The 19253-nt window shown below is 25.8% G+C and overlaps 1 protein-coding gene across 4 annotated transcripts in view; it reads left to right on the forward strand.

Annotated features, from left to right (window-relative positions):
• Positions 1-19253, forward strand: part of LOC114128769 (facilitated trehalose transporter Tret1-2 homolog) — a 73573-nt gene that overhangs the window by 23273 nt on the left and 31047 nt on the right. For 2 of the 4 annotated variants that reach the window (XM_050200362.1, XM_050200365.1), the window contains exon 2: positions 8836-9019. In XM_050200362.1, the coding sequence (XP_050056319.1) occupies positions 8836-9019 (184 nt within the window). Of the gene's footprint in view, positions 1-176; positions 308-4198; positions 4680-8835; positions 9020-19253 lie in introns of those variants that run through there. The other 2 variants (XM_050200364.1, XM_050200363.1) reach the window with 2 other exon arrangements.

Genomic DNA, 19253 nt, shown 5'->3' on the forward strand with positions numbered 1-19253 from the left:
TAGTTATATTTCACGTTTACAATGCAATAATAGTTATTTATTGTTGGTAATGTGAATTATGAAGATATGAACAAACTATCCGTCAGTGGTTATTAAAAATAAACTAGTATTTATATTAGTGCTAAAATCTACTCGAAATGAACCTAATCTCGGTTTATATATAAATTTAAAAAAAGTAGTGTCGAGAGTCAAGTGTGATTATCTTAAACTTAATTCAACACGCGACTAAGTGGGTATACCTAGTACACTATGGATACCAGTTGATTGCTGTTCTCTTACGTTTCTGTCTACTGTTATTGAATAAAAGGTAAGTTAGTGTTATGCTATTAAAATTCGTTGGTCTTCTTTTATTTGTTAGTTTTTTTTCTGAAATTTTTTACTAATTATTATCAAAAAAAAATGTGTATTTTAAAACGATAACTTAAACACCAACTATGATTGAGGGCATTAATTATCATATAGTTAATGGGATAAATTATTATAAAGATTTGAAATTATTTTTTAATGTACCACCATACATAAATACAATATTATAATTCACTTATTTCATTGTAATTATTTATTATTATTTTAACAGTCACGTCGTAAATAATTATATCTAAGTTATGTTATAGAGCTACACAGTACTTATTATAATTATTAATATGATAACTATATGCTCACGATCACGCAATATCTCATCTCTGTTAGGTTAAGTTATTTTTTATTAATCTATTAGAATAGGTAATGTTATATATTCTGCATTGTGTTTAAGTATTACCTAAATTAAGTCCCAGGCTCTATAATGGCGTACAGTTATCAAACTAGAAATCTTATAACGATTCAATGATTGCACTATAAAGACTCAATATCAAAATTGAATTTTCTTTGAAAATGTAAGTTAATTAAATTTACAAAAAGAATCTAAAAAGAATTATAATTGTTTACTTTTTAGTCGATGTAGGATATATAGTGAATAAGTTTTACAGTGTTTTAACTGAGCTAAAAATTAGTTTCCCCGATGAAAAAAAAAATTGTATCATGATTGGCTGTAAAACCAATAGCTTCGTCGTTCTTCTCGGAAAATCTAAAATTTTTAAAGTATAGTTACTTTTAAATTTATTGTATTGTTAATTTAAAAGAAGTATAACCGTGGAATTTAAACATATTTTTTTATATAAAAACACTAGCACACAACGAGTAGCGTACGAGTTACACGTAATTCTTATCAACTATCACTTATCACGGCGTACATTATTAGTACTTCCCTCACGCACCGCTGATATTAATTGTTAAATAGCTGAACTATTAAATCTAATATACAGTTTATCCATATTAAGAACGTATCACAATATAACGTAAACATTTTTTTTTAAAAAATCATGTGCGTTTATAACATAATATATAAGATTTAAATGATCCAAGAAATTATACAACATAAATACAAAAACATGCAATTTTAACATAATATTTATCATAACCTTCAAAGCACTGCCCTTCAATGCACACAAACAGATACACACACAATATGTAAATAATATAAACTATACAGTAACACACACAAACACACTTACATCTATATTCAATATACCAAATGAAAATTAATCTTATATTTTTTTTTCCGGTATATAAATTTAAACAATTATATTAAACATTTTAGTTATAGTCTTTGTGCAATATGTAAGGGTACATACAACTGTAATATATAGTTTTTATTATACGTATATTACGATTTATGGCATAAAATAGTGTATTAAATTTCTTTTTTTTTTTAAAAGAAAATACACAAATAAAACATATGAATTATAGATAAATATTTTTGGGGAGCAATTTAGCTTATAAACCAACGACTGATTTAGGATAGTATATACAACAAACAATGGTTTGTTGGATATTGTTTTATACTATGTATAAATTATATCAAAAATATTCTAATTAATCAACTATATCAAGCGATTACTTACTTTTAATCTTATTTACACTGATGCCGTGCAAAAATTGAATACAAAATTATTAAGTTCTGTTTTTTTTTTTTTTTTTTGAAATTTACGATTATACAGTTATGATAATATTATTATATATTATTCCAAATAGCTTTGGATACTATTCTATGGCTATAGGTATATATTTTTGTGTACCGATGTATCAAAATTATTGACAAATCTTTAGATTAACATAATATTCTAGATACGTTACGATATTAATTTAATTAATAAGGCTCTAATTACGCATTAAAAAATGGTATATATTTTATATTATTAAAATCAAAAACCGTTTATAAACCAACATTTTCAAACACTCATACTATTGACAATCTCGAATTCATGATTATTCTATTTGACCTCCATATTAACAAGCCAAGTTAATAGGTTTCAAACAATAGACATTAAATGTATAGGTACATGCGAATATAGTATAAAGTATTTTTCATAAACACTATTCTTACATAGTACCGATTTATTACATTTCACGTGTATTTGATTAACTGTATAATAATATTATATTATAATATTAAAGAACATAAAGTATTATTGTTACCTAACACACGCAATTATTGAAGTTGTATAATGTTATATCCGCCATCCGCCAATAAAACAGGCAGGAATTGGGTATTTTTTAAGAAAGTTTAATTCGTTTTTCAAAATTTTTTTTTTAAAACTGTAAAGAATTTAAGTTGTTATCCACTTCCTAGTTAATAATTAACAATAACTATACAAATAAAATTTTTAAAGTCTTTAGGTTTGTTTATTATTTCTCGTTATTATTGTGAGCGATAAATAAATCAGAAACTTTTATAGTTTGAATAGTCATGTTAAAGTACGTCTAATAAAGTGCGGACATTTTGTTCACCTAGGATGATTGATTTTAATCATTAAGGTACTTATTACTTAAATACGTATTGTAAACAATCATATAATTATTTATAGATTTTAGTGTTATTATCGTACAATCGTCTACAATGTTTGTTTCGTCAATTATATGATTATGTACTTTACAATATACTATTTGTATTCTTCGCTCAAACGTATAAATAATGGACAATGTGGTATAATAAATTTTCAAATTCAAAATAAGATCTTGCATGCTGTTTGCGATTAAAACCACGTATTTTTTAGGTTTAGTTATATAATAATTACTATTATCACAAATGTACTAATATGCATACATCATCAAATAGTATCAAATTATAAACTGTCACGTTCACCTATGATTATTGATCATGTTAAATTTCATGTTAAATTAATATCGTGTATACAGCATGCGAAGACAATGAAGATGCTGTATGCACATTCCTTTCAGTCGTTAATTTTCAAGAGATCAAACGTATTTAACTCGATTTTGAAAAATGTTAAAAATGCGGCAAAAAGTTCAAAGTTTCACCCATAAAAGGGTTCTAAATGTAAATCTACCACCTATATAATATGTATACCTATTTATTTATTGTTTAGTGTCTATCTATACCTACATTTTACCCAAAATACACATAATGCGTTTTCCTACTTTTTCGTTGCGATCATACTTACTTAATATTTTTACATTATATAGATATTATACCATGGCGGTTCGTTTTTAGTCCAATCTTATGAATGTCCCGACAGGGAGGAGAGATTTTTTAAACGTAATATTACTAAGCTAATTAATTTTTTTTTTTCAATTTATTTTAGCGAAAATAATAAAAATAATTTTTTTTTTTAATGCCATGGGTAAAACCTCTCCCCACCATCACCCCTGCAGCAAGCCCCACCACAACTCAGAAGGACGTGCCTGACACAACGGAGACATGCGTTCAGATTAAATATAATATTATCCTATATAATAATGGTAAACGCTATAAAAAAACGACGAAAAATTTCATAAAAAATTTAGTGCGTTATCACACACACCACAAACCTATCCACAGACACACTCACGCGGCACTCACGCTGTTGACAGTCTTATCGCGTGTGTGCGTTTAAGCAGCTACGACGTCTATATATTACAATACATAATATAATATAATATAATATAATGTAACCACATATCGACGATTATTATTATTATTATTATTATCATCATACTTTAACTCGGCGTTATCATTATTATTATTGTTGTAATTGTTAATAATAATTTTAATCGCTCTGCGCGTGTGTGTGCGTGTAGTATTTTTTTTTTTTTTTTAATTTTTCTGTTTTTATCGCAAACCGTTTTCATCGCCGTCGCTCCGTGCGACAGACTCACGTATCACTATACGATCGGTCGGCCGGGCAGCGAAATCCGTTCGGCGCTGCAGCAGGCGTTAAGTCCTCTGCCGGTCGCAAACAACGCTATATATTATATATTGTAGACGTGCATGTCTGAAACTGCATTCGATTCGAAACTAAACCATAGTCCGTCGCCGTTTCGCCGCCGTCCGCGCCCGAGAGATCGTTTATATTATTATAGTAACGATAGTATAATAATATATTATTGTTACCCGTAATAATAATATATAAACGCTCTCGTGGCTTGACCACCGAAGACCGTGCGAAAAAGAACTTGGGCGGACGGCGGCCGACCTCTTGTGCATCGCGCGCTCCGGCTATATAGTGACACACACTACAGCTTCATCTGCTTCCGTTTCAAATTTATCCATCGCTGTTGTTTCGTAAGTACACACGCTCGTTTTGCCGCTGCTTCGGGAGGTGCGCTCCGCTGGTCGTCTTCTTCGTTTTCAAACAGAGGTAACGTCAGAACAAAAAAAACCCTAATTCGCTTGCACTCTTTATTGTTATTTTCGTTTTGTCCGCGACGATTATAATAATATTATACTATCTATACTCGCATGGCATATACGTGCACAGGAATTTTACTAATAGTCACCCCTTAATAATAATTAATTATAAAATACACTGCAGCAGCAGACGTGAGCGAAGGCTCTGTCGGAGAATCGATGTGATTGATGCGGACGTTTACACCGAAAACAGTTTTGGATACCTATTTTATACGATAATACGATAAGATTTCGATTTTGAAAGTACTACGAAAATATATTAAAAAACTCGGTGCCCATAACTCGTTACACCTCTATGGTACACATATAATAATCACTTTGTGTAATTTATACTTACCCAATAAGTAACGTTATTTAATATTATATTTATATTTCCAACTTTTAGGCTGCTATTAGCTGGTTTAGGTTGACGGTCAATGATTTTATTTCAATTTTAACCCAGAGTTCGAGCATGATGTATAACGCGTGTAAATTATAATTATCATAAAATAGGTACAAATAAATAAATAAGTGTAGTCAATATTTATAAAGTTTATGTGATTTTTGTTTTGTACGAAGTTGTATAATATTTATTTTATTATTCGCGATATAAATTAAAAGGTTGATAGTCTAAATCAACAAAAGTTATAAAATATAAATGTTGAAAATATTATAATATTAATATCATTTTGCACAAAAATAAAAAGGTTTTAATCATGATTTTTTTTAATTTTATTGAATTTTAACAAAATATGTTTACATGTATTATAAAAATCATAGTGACTATTTTTAACAAAAGCAAAACATTTTACGAAATATTGGTTATTGTGAACTGAAATCAAATTTTTAATTGGGTACTTATTACATAATATATTACATTACTTTTTTCAAAAATTTATTATTTTATAAAAGTACAGTTATCAAACAAATGATTAATAGGTACCTATAACGCTACTTTTACATTACATTTTTTTTTAACTTCTCGCATCTAGACGTCATTTGTGTCATTTATTTACATTAATTTTAGTATTATGAATACCACTTATTCATTTAGCGTCATCGATTTATTATAACCGGTTACCGGTATTAACTATACTATACTCGTATACCACTTAAATGTTTAAAAACTTAACTGAAATATGCTCCTGCGTACATTAATCTAATTATATTATTACAATATGGTGATAGTCACATAACATGATTAGTGAAATGTTGGCAAAGTAGTATAACTATATTATAATATTACGGTCTATCATATACGATGGACTAAAATCATGTTTTTAATAGACCTCGTTATAATTTCGATGTTATTGAAATGCTATACACGTTATAACATCTATAGATAAGTCACAAATCGCATTATCGCATCATTCAGAAGTCATTATCTTTGGTAAATTAGTACAGAAGACAGAAATTATATCATACTTTAACATTCGTATCCAACACTTCGCATAACGTAAATGTTAACAATATAATTATTGAATTGATTTTGTACATTATTGTTGATTTTCGTCACATTTTCAAGTGATTTATTTTTTTTTTAATTGTATTATATATTTTTTTATAATGACTTGTTTATTTTGTACGACAATGCTATACGCCCATCACAATGAATAATAATTTATACTCGAATTATAATTTATAGATTATTAAAAGTAATTATTCTTAATTCATTATTGAACGATTCGAACGTTAAAATTATTAGTTTATTCAAATATAATTTGCTTATTTTCGATTTTTTACTCACACTACTCCTACTATTTACTATCGTTTACTTCTTAGTGTATGATTAATTTTATCGCAAGAATATGCAATACATACTTTTTGTTAACGATTCGTATTTAACTGTACATATAATGGTGAGGCGTGGTGATTTTTACACGTACTGTAGCATAGTAATTTATTCCCTTTAAGAAAATTAATGTCTACATCACTGATGCCACAGCGGTGTGACATTGCAGCTGGCTGGTGTGCTTGAAATGTGTTAAATATAATATCTTGAACAAGCAATTGCAATAGCTCAGTGCTAAAATATTAATTATTATTTAATTGTTAATTTTTAAAGGCAATAAAGCCTTGATAAAAATATATCATATTAAACAATAGCGTACCACTTATAATTATTCACGTTAATCTCAATAAATTACAGTTAAATAAATACAACTTTATTAATTCAATTGTAATGTTATATTATTATTATATTATTTATAGAAGACAAATGTCGCTATAATCCCAAACTTGAGTTGTTTCTTGAACGCTATATGTCTATTTTAAGTGAATAAAATCCTAAAGCATTGTTATCATATTTCTGCAGTATATGATGATAATGAAATTTAACACGAACTGGCGTGTTGTGTAACACTAAAAATTATCACAATACGCTTTTACGAAAACCATAAAACTTGTTATAATTAAATTTTTCTATAAAATTCTACAGTTCGTTTAATCACATTGGTGTATGAATCATACTTGGGAATTTTCACAATGTACACCTATACTAATGCACTGCAGTTAAATTTATTAAAACAGAGTATTAGTAGAGTCATTTAACGGTACGTAAATATTTATAATTTAACACGAGTTATAATCACAAATCCAATAATATAATATATATTATACCGATCGGATAATGAAGACATGTATTTATAATGTACACCATAATTATTAACCTAATAGTTTAATTGCTAATCAATAAAAAGTCAAAAAAATAATGAAAGTAAACAATAAAGGGACTATACTTTTTTTTTATGTGCACAAACGATTGGACATGTTTAATCTACTATAATATATAGTAGATATTCCTGTATAAATAAGCACACAACATGTTTTTGCTGCGATAAAGTTGAAATAGGTAAAATATTACAAATTCGTTGTTTTTAAAATTAGAATTAATCGAAAACCAACTGAAATTTTTTAAATTACCTATACAAAAATTAAAATCCATAATTAAAATTATATTAAGGAAAAGTGATAAAATTCTCAAAAAAAAAAAAAATTTAAAATTGGGAGTAAACAAACACTATAATAAACTTTATTAACAGCCTATTTTTCAGTGATATTCAACATTTTTAGTTTTCAAAAATTTAAAGGTGTCAAAACAGGTATTTACTTTTAATACTATACAAGTAATTGGATTATAATACATTTTGTTATATAAGGAAATATACTATTAATAGTGATTCGCAGTAAACTTATATTAGTTATTGTTCATTTTTAATGTTTAAGATGTTATAAAATTGTATTACATACAATCGTATTGTCGCGCTCCCCAATTCAATTCTACAGCTTACACGGAAACGTGTTCAATACCTTACATTAAAATATGTAGTACATAAATATAGATTTTTCCATCTAACTTGGTTAACAATAATCAATTGTCATTTTCCGTGCCCGCTTTTCCACCCTGACAAATGACTTGAATGCATACCAACATTCTCTTCTTATCTGCTATCTATGGTATGTCTCCTTTGAAAATCGCCAAGTGCACATATATATATATTACAAACGTGCAATAAAGCATAATGAAAATTTGACAAATCATTTTTCTTTATCGAGAGCGAAAATTAAAAAAATTAATTGAATATACCTGTTATAAAATGATAGACCAAGATGAGCGTTATTATATACCTTTAATTTAAAATAATCATTTATTTTTATTTTTTATAAATAAAATGTTCTACCATCGTTAGTATCATGAATTCACAATTACTGCAATTTTACACAATACCGTGGTAAAATAATACATAAATGTATACCTTACACTTATTTCTTCAATACATATTTGACTTAAACGTTGCTTGAATTGCCTATATTTAACTCCTTAAAATTAGTTTCTTATGATATGATGATCATATTATTATTATGTGTTATTGCATAACACAAATAAATTATCAAAAAGACAATCAATATATTTCTTTTATGGTTTAAATATTAAATTATTATATAATTTAATATTATTTATAACAACAGTAACCCTTGTCATTTTTAAAATAATAAAACAAATTGGTTTTCAAGACTACCCGCTATTTACAGACTTAATTGTATTAGTTGGTCTTATAACTTGAAAAATCGTAAAATATTATATCATTAAACAAAATAAACTAATTTACCTTATGTACTTGTTTTAGGTGCCATCGGGCCAGATTCAGCCAAGATGACCTCCTGGGATTCATATTTAGCAGTAGCAACATTTCTGTCATCACCTGAAGAATTTATGGGATGGTTCGTCGGATTCGTTTCCCTATTCAGTACAAACCTCTTAAGACCACTGAGGCTAGCGTTAACGTCATCTAATAAAAATGCAACCAAGAAGTAAGAAAATAAATAATATAGTAAAATTGAGTATAAATAACGCATTAAGCATTCGACTAAATCAGATAAATGTACGCATTTCTCTCAATAATTAGGTACTCGTAAAATTAATGAAAGAAATTTACTGTCTTAAAAAAAGTATTAAAAAGAAGTTTCGCATTTCCAAATGATTTTTTTAATGTTAACTCTTATCAAAAGTAAAATACATTTTTTTTGTCTATTAATCATGTGTTTTGTACACTTATAATTATATCGCTCTTAAATAGGTATTTTCAATAATACAGAACATAATAACTTTATGAAAGTATAAGCATTGGTGTTATACTTTATTGGTGGAAATTGGGTGAAATTAGTTGAGGACATATTAGAACCTACAGTATTTTAAATTATCTAAATTTGAAAAAAAAATTTGGTTCATTGTTTCTTTTGTAAGACATTTTATCTATTTTATGACGGATAACATCGCAAGAGTAATAGATACATGTTCAAGATTTTAAGCGGATTAAGGAGTATATGGGTCTTAGTGTCTTACAATGTTTGATAAGGTGTTTTTAGATATTATTTTTTTCTTATCACGTAACGGGTGTACAATTTTTTATCAAGCTTTTACTAGGAATTTTCAAAGAGGACATTAGAAGATTATTCTGGTGCGAAGGGGATTACAAATGCTTCCCCAATTTCTGCCAATGGTATTATTCTTGATAATTATACCTGAACGTTTACAATAAATATAATACTATAGTATATAATTGTTAGCTGACTGTCGTGTCAATATTATCATCATCATCATCATTATTATTATTAATCATTGCCATCGTCATATTATTTTAATAATCTACACGTGAAATATGACGATTCAACATTAAATAATTTAGATTCTTTTAAAATATGTTTCAAATATGTACGCCGACCGACGGAGTGGATATGCAATGCAATTCACGTATGTTTGTACGTGTGGAAGCATACCACGGTTCGGCAGGCTCACAATTGATTGTACAATTTTTTCCGATAATTAATAAAACGTCAGTAACGTTTAAACGCTTTTGTTTTTTTCGAAAAATAAATTATACACATTGATAAATTTATTATTGTAAATAATAATAAATTTTAAAAGAAATTTAATATTTAATCACAAACGTCCATACTTTAATAATTTATTATCGTTGGTAGTACTTTGTATTACAGGATGATTTTTTTTTTTTATCAAAAAATCACAACTAAATATTTCAATAATTATTTTTGAAAATATTTCTTTTACATCATTTATAGTCAAAATAAAATAAAATAATTTTGAGATTTTACGTTTTTGACAACATGTATTTTTAATTTCAAATTATGAAACAGAATGGAAAATTGGACTCGTAGTTTATAAATTATAAGTACTTATTTAAAATGTATGTTAGCAGAGTGGTGAGGTACGGGGTATATCCCTCAAATTATTGGCATATTATTCTGCTCAGCTTAAGTTTAAATACTAATAACTCATAAACTACTGGCCCGAATTTCAATTTTTATGTGCAGAAATATTCTGAAAAATATTCTGCTTCATTATATGAAATTAAAAATATATAGGTACCTATTATCATTCAAATAAGTAAAAACTTAAAAACATTATAAAAATAATAAGTATAATATATTTTTTTTTAATTTTGAGTGTAAATCATATAAAAGAAATATTTTTAAAAATGTAATAAGTTTTTCAAATAAATAAGTTGTTTATGATAAAATGATCATATTGTAGTTAAGTAATCGGAATACGTCATAATACCATAGAATTTTTTAAATAGTAATTTATTTGAAACATCATCTGTGGATAGGCAACCGTCAATATTATAAAGATTACTTTAGTAAAAACAATATTTTTGGATCAATTTAAGTGAAATATGCTATTTCTTATGCAACACAGCAGGTCTACCTACTTGATTTATTATTTGTTAAATTGATCATGTCTTTCTATTCTATTTACAAAATATAGACTAGATACAAATATTTCCACATTATAAGTTATTGATTTTCAAAGAACAAATTTAAAACCTGGAATTATATGACTGATAGCAATGGACTTTTATGAATATTATCGGACAAGTCGTCACATATTATGTAAACAATGTAAACATACATTTTAGTCACTATTAGGTTACGAAATATGAGGTATTAAACTTTATACTAACACTTATACTTATATTGATAAATGATAGAAAAGTAATTAAACACTATCTGTGAAAAATTGTTTAATGCATAAAACTATTTGAGCTTTCAATTAGTGTTTACAGTAAAATATCCCTTTTACCATAAATATTAAATATATTAACAATCACTAAAATAATAATTCCATTATTTCCTCCGTGAAAAGAAAAAGTATATGCATGTAAAGTTATTAGTTAATAACGAAACCTCACAATAAATCACTATACTTACAAAATTTTAAAAGTTAACGACTATAGTTTACTCGACTTTTTTTAATCCTTAAAAATTATTTTGAAAAAAAAAACTATTTTTAAATATACTTTACTTATTTATATAACAATATTGCAGCAACTATGAAATAAATAGTCGTACATGAAACTTGTAAATTATGGTTTATTGTTTAAAGTTTATACTTTTAACACAAAATAGGATTTTAGTATCATACCCAAATAATTTTAATTGTGTTAATGGTTTTTTAATTTAATATAAATTAATAACTTAATATTAAAAAATGTTATTAAATTCCATAAACATTTTAGTAAACAACAGCTTATAACCAGCACAGATATTCAAAAGTAATTAATGTATTAATTTATCGTAATGAAATAATAAAATGCTTCACATGTTAGATGTGAACATATATTTAAACTTTAAGCAAGAAGGTAATAATTAACTAATATAATATCATAACACGTAAATCTACGTATTATTTTTTAATGACTTTATATGCATGAGTTAAGTTAAAATATTATAAGAACGTAGAAAATGATTATCTTTACATTTGAAACAAAAAACATGTTTACATATATTCCTGTATATTCGTACAGTATATCTTTTTAATATTTTAAATTATGAAAATTATACGTTTACGTAATACTTAACACATACAATGTAGGTTAAATAGATACTCAGAATCGTAAAAGATTAACCGACTTTATAAAATATCTAAGTCATATTAGTTAATGTATGTTATTACTTCATGATTTAATCTATCCTTCAATAGTAAAGTTACACTAATATACAAAAAAACACCGATATTTTATTAAAAAACATTATTCATTGATTAACAAAAATTCGATAAAATGTAAATAATGCCTGTAATATTGTCTCATAGAGCTTAATATTATGTTAAAGGTACTTAAAGGATTAATGAACATTTTATAAATTTGATTTGTAGTATTGTTTTTAGGATTTATTATTTTTTCAAAGTGCTTTAAAACATAACTGGGCCATACATTACATTGTATTTTATAATTATAGTAAAATATTTAATAGTATTATAGGTATCAATGATTAATGAGCTTAAAATCCACAGAAATGTTTATAATTTAAAACAATAACATCTGTAACATTAAATTATCTAGTACTTACCGTCTTACTTCAATGTATAGGTTATATAATTTCTGATATTACCAATATCCTTAACAGTTAATACCATTAAATGTATACATGAGAAGAGGGGTTGAGTGTTTAATCTTCATAAAACTGTTTTTTTTTTTTTATATATAAAAACACGAAAATATCTTTATAGTATATAACTAAGACTTTATAGACCGATTGAGTACCTGCAGAAGATGCAGTAATTGTAAATTGTTTGTAAATTATAAAATGATCTTATCTTGCTTCAAAATATAATATCATAACACGTATATCTACGTATTATTTCTTAATGACTTTATATGCATGAGTTAAGTTAAAATATTATAAGAACGTAGAAAATGATTATCTTTACATTTGAAACAAAAAACATGTTTACATATATTCCTGTATATTCTTACAGTATATCTTTTTAATATTTTAAATTATGAAAATTATACGTATACGTAATACTTAACACATACAATGTAGGTTAAATAGATACTCAGAATCGTAAAAGATTAACCGACTTTATAAAATATCTAAGTCATATTAGTTATAATGTATGTTATTACTTCATGATTTAATCTATCCTTCAATAGTAAAGTTACACTAATATACAAAAAAACACCGATATTTTATTAAAAAACATTATTCATTGATTAACAAAAATTCGATAAAATGTAAATAATGCCTGTAATATTGTCTCATAGAGCTTAATATTATGTTAAAGGTACTTATAGGATTAATGAACATTTTATAAATTTGATTTGTAGTATTGTTTTTAGGATTTATTATTTTTGTTCAAAGTGCTTTAAAACATAACTGGGCCATACATTACATTGTATTTTATAATTATAGTAAAATATTTAATAGTATTATAGGTATCAATGATTAATGAGCTTAAAATCCACAGAAATGTTTATAATTTAAAACAATAACATCTGTAACATTAAATTATCTAGTACTTACCGTCTTACTTCAACGTATAGGTTATATAATTTTTGATATTACCAATATTCTTAACAGTTAATACCATTAAATGTATACATGAGAAGAGGGGTTGAGTGTTTAATCTTCATAAAACTGTTTTTTTTTTTTTATATATAAAAACACGAAAATATCTTTATAGTATATAACTAAGACTTTATAGACCGATTGAGTACCTGCAGAAGATGACAGTAATTGTAAATTGTTTGTAAATTATAAAATGATCTTATCTTGCTTCAAAATAATAATATCATAAAACGCCTATGTAGAACCTTAGATTGTATTTTAATATGACATTTTATTCTTGATAAATTTCTTGTAATATTAAAAATAGCATTATGAAATTAGTTATTTTGAATGTAAACCTCGCCATTAGAGATTTTTGAGTATTTTTTTGTACTTCGTCGATTACTAAAATACACATAAATATGTACTTATTATTTTTCTCATTCTCTCTTATTTACAAAACTGTTATTGAATTAAAAAGAAAAATTACAATTATATACTTAACACTTTATAGTTTACGTTTAGTGAATAATTTGTTGTTTTAAATTGTCGAGCTTAATTGCTGAAGATACCAGCTTTTGAAACAAACAATTAAATAAAATTATGTTTTAATATCAATTTTCATACTCAGAGACGACATATTGATAATTAGATTATGTGCTTTTTGGATTCACTCTTCATTATTATACTTTTATAACCAATTAAAATTGTTTTTAATCACTCTCACGTTTTTATACAATATATATTAGTGTTAACTTAAACTTTAATTTTAACTTGTCGAATAATAAATTAAGTTAATTATACATAGACATGTATAGAACAATCAAAACAAATAATAATGTGATTATATACTCTCAAAAATGTCGAAAAATTCTATTCTATCAATGAAATCATGTTTATTATAATATTACACTGTATGGTAGTATACAGTAATACCGCTTAGGGCTATCAGTCAAAATAAAACTCTATTATTATTGTACACTAAAATCATGTAATTTATCAATTACCTACTATAAATTATAATGATATTTTTATTAATCCGTATTATATATTTATGTATTTAAAAACTTTATTTTTTTTAAAAATACAGACAGGTTAATATTTCTGCACACGTTCCAATATATAGACCGCATAGCCCCCGTACTGTATTCGTGTTGTGTTATGTACGATTACACACAATATAATTGATTTTAATTCCAATTTCTTGTTTATCGAATTATTAATTCTATGTTCAACTTTATTTTATATGTATGGTCGGCGTAATAAATAATAGCATAACTACTCTTACGCTAACCATTTAATAACGATTTGCCAATTTTCATATAATTGATTGTCACTCTATTGACACACGTCCTATAGACGTTACGATAAAATATTCGGACACGCAAACGCTTTCGAAAATTACAGAAAAAAACATTGATTCCGTAAAAGATCGTTCAGAGTGAAAAATATCGGTAGGTGCGTGTTTATAGTTACTGAGTCATTAAATTATAATTTACAAGAATCCCTTGAAGTGTTTTATAATAATATATTATTTATCGAAAACAAAACAAGAAACGCTTACGAATAAAGAAATCGCACAACATTGGCGCAGTATACAGCTATAACTATAGGAACTCGTAGTAACTAAACGTTGGGTGACACAGCTTCGCGATTCCCTTTGATTTTTTGATAAATATTTTTGACTTGTTGGTAAAGTTGAATAAATTATTATGCCTTTATTACTCGTGTTTTATTAATAATTATTTGTCGATTCGTACACAATACGGATGTGTCTCCGTTAATAATCGAATTAATTTAACTAACCGTTTCTAAAAATGTCATGGTCTTTTTTAAACAATAATATTAATATACATCGTGTACTCGAGGAACAAAAGCAGTTGTATCATAATAATATGAGCCTTTACAGAAATCGTGTCGCGCAACGTGTTTTGTTTCGTGATAATAACAGTCACATAACTAAAGGGTTTCGGAGGGCTGCCTAACGGTTTCGAATATTATTACTTACAAAAAATCAAATACTATGTAAAATACAATACTGAAATATTAAGTATAATAATGTAACTGCAGGATGGTATTATATAATAACACGATTCTAATTATTGTCGATATATTCGCATTCGGTGAACTGTGTGTGTGTCTTAATTATTGTAATGAAGTTTTATACCCTGATCGTAATATGTGTATAGTGTGTACATTTTAGTATGATACTATCGTCTTACTTATACGTCATGTAGTTACTTACTTATTCGTGTGTAATAATTTAAATTCATCGTCGTGGCAACAGTTACCTATGATATTAGATTTTACGTCCTCGTCGAGGAACATAATGAGATACTATATAATATGAATACTACTATACCTACATACCTATATTGAGTAGGTATATTGGCAATATATAGTTCAATAGTGTCAATAGCCCGTGTCGCTCTTGCAATAAAACGATAACGGTGGTATTTTATCGAAAAATCACGTGAAAATCGTTTTTTAGTTTCGATAGTCTTACGCGTGTACGGTATAATATACGGGTTAGGTCTTGATAAATCCATCAATATCATAATTCATAATATATGTGTAATGTATATAGGTACACAATAATATTAAACAGTGGCTATTACAATTTAATACTGAAGCTGTTACACAACAATTAATCAAATACCTTCGGTAACATTTAAAAACCACATGTTGTTGATCATTCGATAAACGCATTTCTCAGTATTATATTTGACCCTTCTCGGTAATTTTTTCCAACTGTACAGAGTGATTATGATGCTATGACATAATACACAACTCGTTCATATTAAAACTCATTACTAATTTATTGTTCTATTGTTTTTTGACATTCGTACTTGCACAAATAAATACGTCAAGTGTTGTAATAATACATTAGTACCTTCTGCCTACATACGTATATTTTTTTAATGTTAAAAATAGCAAAATAGCAATCAATGTTTAAATGTCAATAGAAAACATTTTGTTGCTTTAACAATAAATTTTTCAATTTTTCTGGAAAAACAATGGCGATAGTGCTTACTTATTTACATTAGTTAGTATTTAATATCCAGGAACTTACACAACCTTTTACAGTATACCATATATCGATTAAAAGTTGACAAATGATCTATGATACTCGATCATTGCTTTGGAGTTTGGGCAGAAGTGTATTTGAATTTTTCTAATAGTCCTCGGTTAAAATATGACAAAAAACAATGGTATCTTTACGGCTTATATCGTTTAAACCGTGCACGTATTTATTATTTCGGTAATTTCGAGAAAACAAAAATAGTAATAACTAATAATCATAAAAATTGTTTAAATTATTACCAGTTGGTTATTAAAAAAAAAAAACAAAAAAAAACTAAAAACATAAATTTTGCTTATTAAAACTAACACTCTGTACACTTCAATAGAAAAATCTTGAGAAAAACACCTATAACACATTAAACAAATGTGGTTTGTACAGTATAGTAGTGTACATATTTAATGTATAATAATAATAATATGGCCGTAGGTACAAAATTCAAAGTAGGTTGACCTCTAATGAGATCTGCATTCAATTAAAATAAATTAAATAACGTCGTGTAGAGTTCTATAGATGAATATAATGATAAAATCTTGTTTATAAAAATGTATTATTATTTTGACAAAATTATAAATTATGTGTTCAAGCACGGTTGGCTTAATAATATTGATAGACTGTTTTAATATTTTTATTATCAAACAATTATTTATTTATTTTTTTTTTTTTATTATTATGAAATAATAATAAAGAAACGTCTTCGATGTTATGACAATCATAAATTAATTTTATCCGTTCGTGATGAGAATGATAAGGAAAACGATGACATTATCATCGGTCATGGATGTATATGTAATAGGTGCTATTTTATATATTATAGTGACCAGAGTGTTTTTACTTTTTAATAGTACGTGACTCAACTGAAACTTTTATTTGTTATCTTGTATTGGTTTTCATTGGTTTCTAATTGATTTTCAATTCAGCCAATAGTTATTTATTAAATAGTACAATTATTTTAACTTGATAAAAGGTAATTTACTTACGAAATCGAATTATTACCTTTTAAATAAATGTATAATTACCTATTTAATTTAACTGTAAATATGAAGGAATTAACGATTTACATATTTAATAACAATTTTGTTCAATTCCTTGAATTAACATACTTGTGACTAAAATATAATTACTCAAGTTAAGAAATTATACATCATTGTTTTAGATTTTTTTTTTTTTTTGTTTATTATTTAAAATCCAAAAAATAAACCATTGCTTTAATCTTAACATTGGTAAAGGTATACTTAAATAAAAAAATAAATAATATAATACTAGAATCCTATGAGCTGGTTGACGTGGACGCATCAATTTGGGAAAGTCGTAGGCATAGTAAAGACATTAAATTGTAAAGTATCTATACTTAATCTAACCTGTCTTTCTTTTATGGAACTCTTTAATGAGTATGCATAATTCTTTTTAAAAATCATTATTTCCTTAAGTAATAATATTCTATTGAAATTGTAGGTATAAGGAAAATAAGTACATCAGTTTTGACACTCATGAACCATAAAAGGATAGGTTATGAATAGTAAAACTCCTTGTTGATATAAAAGAAAATTACATAATACATATTTTACATTAAGCAAATAAGCAATGCCTATTCAATTTTTTTTTTCATCAGTACATTGATATATATTTATTCAATGCCTAATATTATTGTGATAAAAATATGCTTATATTATAATTTAATGCTTAATTATATTTCCCATTTTCTAATTTAACTTAAACATTTAAGTAATATATATTTAATACATTTATGTTTTTAGCTGTGCATTTAAATGTATTTTTTTAAAAAAATTTATCACTGTTTAATAATTATAAGTTTTGAGCAAATTGCCATAAGACTAAAGTCATTGGAGTAATATATTATATAACTAATAAGGGTTGATTAAATTTTAATACGATAAATCAAAGCCGTAACTGGAGGGAGGGTCCAGGGGTTCGCCCCCCTCCGAAATTTTTAAAAGTAGAAATATTAAATATTATAATGACGACTTATGTCTTCAATAACGATAATAATCAAATTTTATATTTCCTTGCGATAAATCATTGTAAAGGAAAAAAATTCTGATTTCAAATTAATTGGGTCAGTACCTATCTATTTCGAATGTGATATAAAAAAGTTTTTTATACTTATAATCAGAGCAGTGACACCTTCAATTTTCAATTATATATATTTATAAAAACGGTAACTACTTATTTTAATTATTAAATGAAAAATGAAAAATGATAAGCTAAATAATAATGTATGTAATAATCTTTGCTAATAATATAAAAGTTAAGTCAATTATATCGATACCTATACAGCGCAAGCAAAATATATAATATTATAATGATTATGAAAAATATTTTTAAATAGATAAGACGATTTTAATCGTTTGAATCTGATTTAATTAAGTATTATGCTACCAATTGAATAAAATATAATGTGTTTAATTTTTGGTGATTAAAACTGATTTTTCACCACAGGTTAAATCAGACTACATTCAGATATTCATTTCAAATTATATCTGCATTTATGTGTTGAAACTTTCTACACTGTATTACAATAATGATCACTTTCGTCTTTCAAGTTTCAAGCGATCATTGTTCATTATTGTTTTAGTAATTCTATACCCATAT

The sequence above is a fragment of the Aphis gossypii genome, chromosome 2, assembly GCF_020184175.1.
Source record: "Aphis gossypii isolate Hap1 chromosome 2, ASM2018417v2, whole genome shotgun sequence".
In the NCBI taxonomy this organism is placed as follows: Eukaryota; Metazoa; Arthropoda; class Insecta; order Hemiptera; family Aphididae; genus Aphis; species Aphis gossypii.